The 1,842-nt window shown below is 40.7% G+C and overlaps 1 protein-coding gene across 2 annotated transcripts in view; it reads right to left on the reverse strand.

The window, feature by feature from the left end:
* Foxp2 (forkhead box P2) overlaps window positions 1-1,842 on the reverse strand; it is a 271,499-nt gene that overhangs the window by 38,890 nt on the left and 230,767 nt on the right. For both annotated transcript variants that reach the window (XM_004644865.3, XM_023705056.1), the window contains exon 10: window positions 1,150-1,233. In XM_004644865.3, coding sequence (XP_004644922.1) covers window positions 1,150-1,233 — 84 coding nt within the window. The remainder of the gene's footprint in view (window positions 1-1,149; window positions 1,234-1,842) is intronic.

A 1,842-nucleotide genomic window follows, 5' to 3' on the forward strand; every position in this document is an offset into this window, starting at 1 on the left:
AAAAAAATTAAAAATCCAGACATGCTTGAGTTTAAAAAGTCACATTTTAGATCAATAAAAAATGTGTCTCTTTCTACTAAAAAATGTTTCTGGTACCCTACAACAAAATGCAGGATTGGCCAAAAACTCTAGTATCTTTGGTGGAAAACTTTATTGGATTTGAAGTAAGTGACAGGCTCTATGCTGAATGTAAACTTAAATAGTACTAGTCAGCGAGACATAAGGAGACATGGAAGAAAATCAGGTAAGAGACTCTGTCTTCTACGACTTCCCCCGCCCTTGCAAAACCAAGTGTTCCTTTTATACAGAAAGACATGGTGGACAGACCAGGCTGGTCATCAGTGATCATCAGGCTATGCTGGGGCCCTAGAAGAAAGTATCCCTCAAACTTTCATTAAACGAGAGCTACCCAATCAGTCACTCGAAGTTTCTCTGCAAACATTAGCCAGGTGAGGCAACAAAGTATGTCTATTCTTTTCCACCGGTTGTGTGTCGGACCATGCCCTCATGTTGAGCTTGTCTCCTCTATTTCTTAGAGAAACTGCAGCTTTTATTTTCTGTGATTTCCTTTTTCCCCTTGTGATAAGCTCTCTAAATTAGCATTCTATGTATTGTATGGTAGAATACATCAAGATGTGAAACACAGCTTAAGTGAAATAACTACCAAAGAAACAGAACAAAATTGCCCATAAAAATACTGACACTTTTGACAAAATGTTTGATAAAAAAAGTCTATTCGTATGTGTCTTCTGATTGAGGGGATTCTTCCTCGGTACACCACATTCCTCCTTATTTATGATTGGTCCTGTTACTACTTTTTAGGGGGCTCAGAGCGGGTCTCCTTCTAATCTGTGTAAACCCATCACCGAGAGATATTCCCTCTGTGGCTTCATTCCCAAGGCAATGATTTGAGCACTGATAGGTATACTTTGTTTAGTGTTACCCACAGTGTAGATTGGATAGATTTTGTAAAAGATAGCATTACTCTAAAAGAAACATACAATTTGACAAGCGATTGCATTTTACTTTCATTTTATTGCCATAGTTTTTATCACACTTATTGTTTTCTAACTGTCACTAAATGGTTCATTTTCTTAGTCTGTTACAGTGGCAGAGCTATTTACTGTTTATAAAGCAATATGCACTTACAGGTTTGGGAGATGGTTTGGGCTCTGAGGGTCGCATGTGCAAGTGGGTCATCATCGCCTGCAGACGTTCACGTTCTTTAGAAAGCTGTTAAGAAAGAGTGAGATCAGAAGCATTTTAGAAATGACTGATACAGCTGTGTTATTGCTGTGATCCATCTTATCACTGAGCTTGTCTCAGAGTAATGATTCCTGCATATAAAAGTCTGTGTCGGTAGGAACTTGGCTGGGAAGAAACGCAACTTAGCTATGGAGAGGGGAAAAACTTTTATAGCTTTCCTTATGTTAAAAGGTCAGAGAAAACAAATAACACTTCATCTTTTTGTCAATAAGAGAATTGAGGTCACCGTTGCCTCGACAGTAACAAGTTACTGAAACCATAAATTAGAAGGCCCATGGTGTCTCTTTAAAGTCCTGTGGACACTGTTAGCAGTGGACTGGTGCCAACAGCTGTGAAGGGGTGAAGGGTTCTCAAAGCAAAGTGCCTGCCAGGATTGTCTGAACACTTCATGCATTCCCACTGAGGTCCGGTTAGTGCCCCCTGCAATCTGCCATCATCAATCTAATTCAATAGAGTGACAGAGACCAGGCAGTGTGGAACGCTGAACTCTGCCACAGAGTCGGCATCCGCACTTGCGCTGGTCTCATTACCACTGACAGACCTTACTTTCCCATCATTCAGATGGGGGGGTGGGGG

Source organism: Octodon degus, unplaced genomic scaffold (genome assembly GCF_000260255.1).
Source record: "Octodon degus isolate 3935 unplaced genomic scaffold, OctDeg1.0 scaffold00213, whole genome shotgun sequence".
In the NCBI taxonomy this organism is placed as follows: Eukaryota; Metazoa; Chordata; class Mammalia; order Rodentia; family Octodontidae; genus Octodon; species Octodon degus.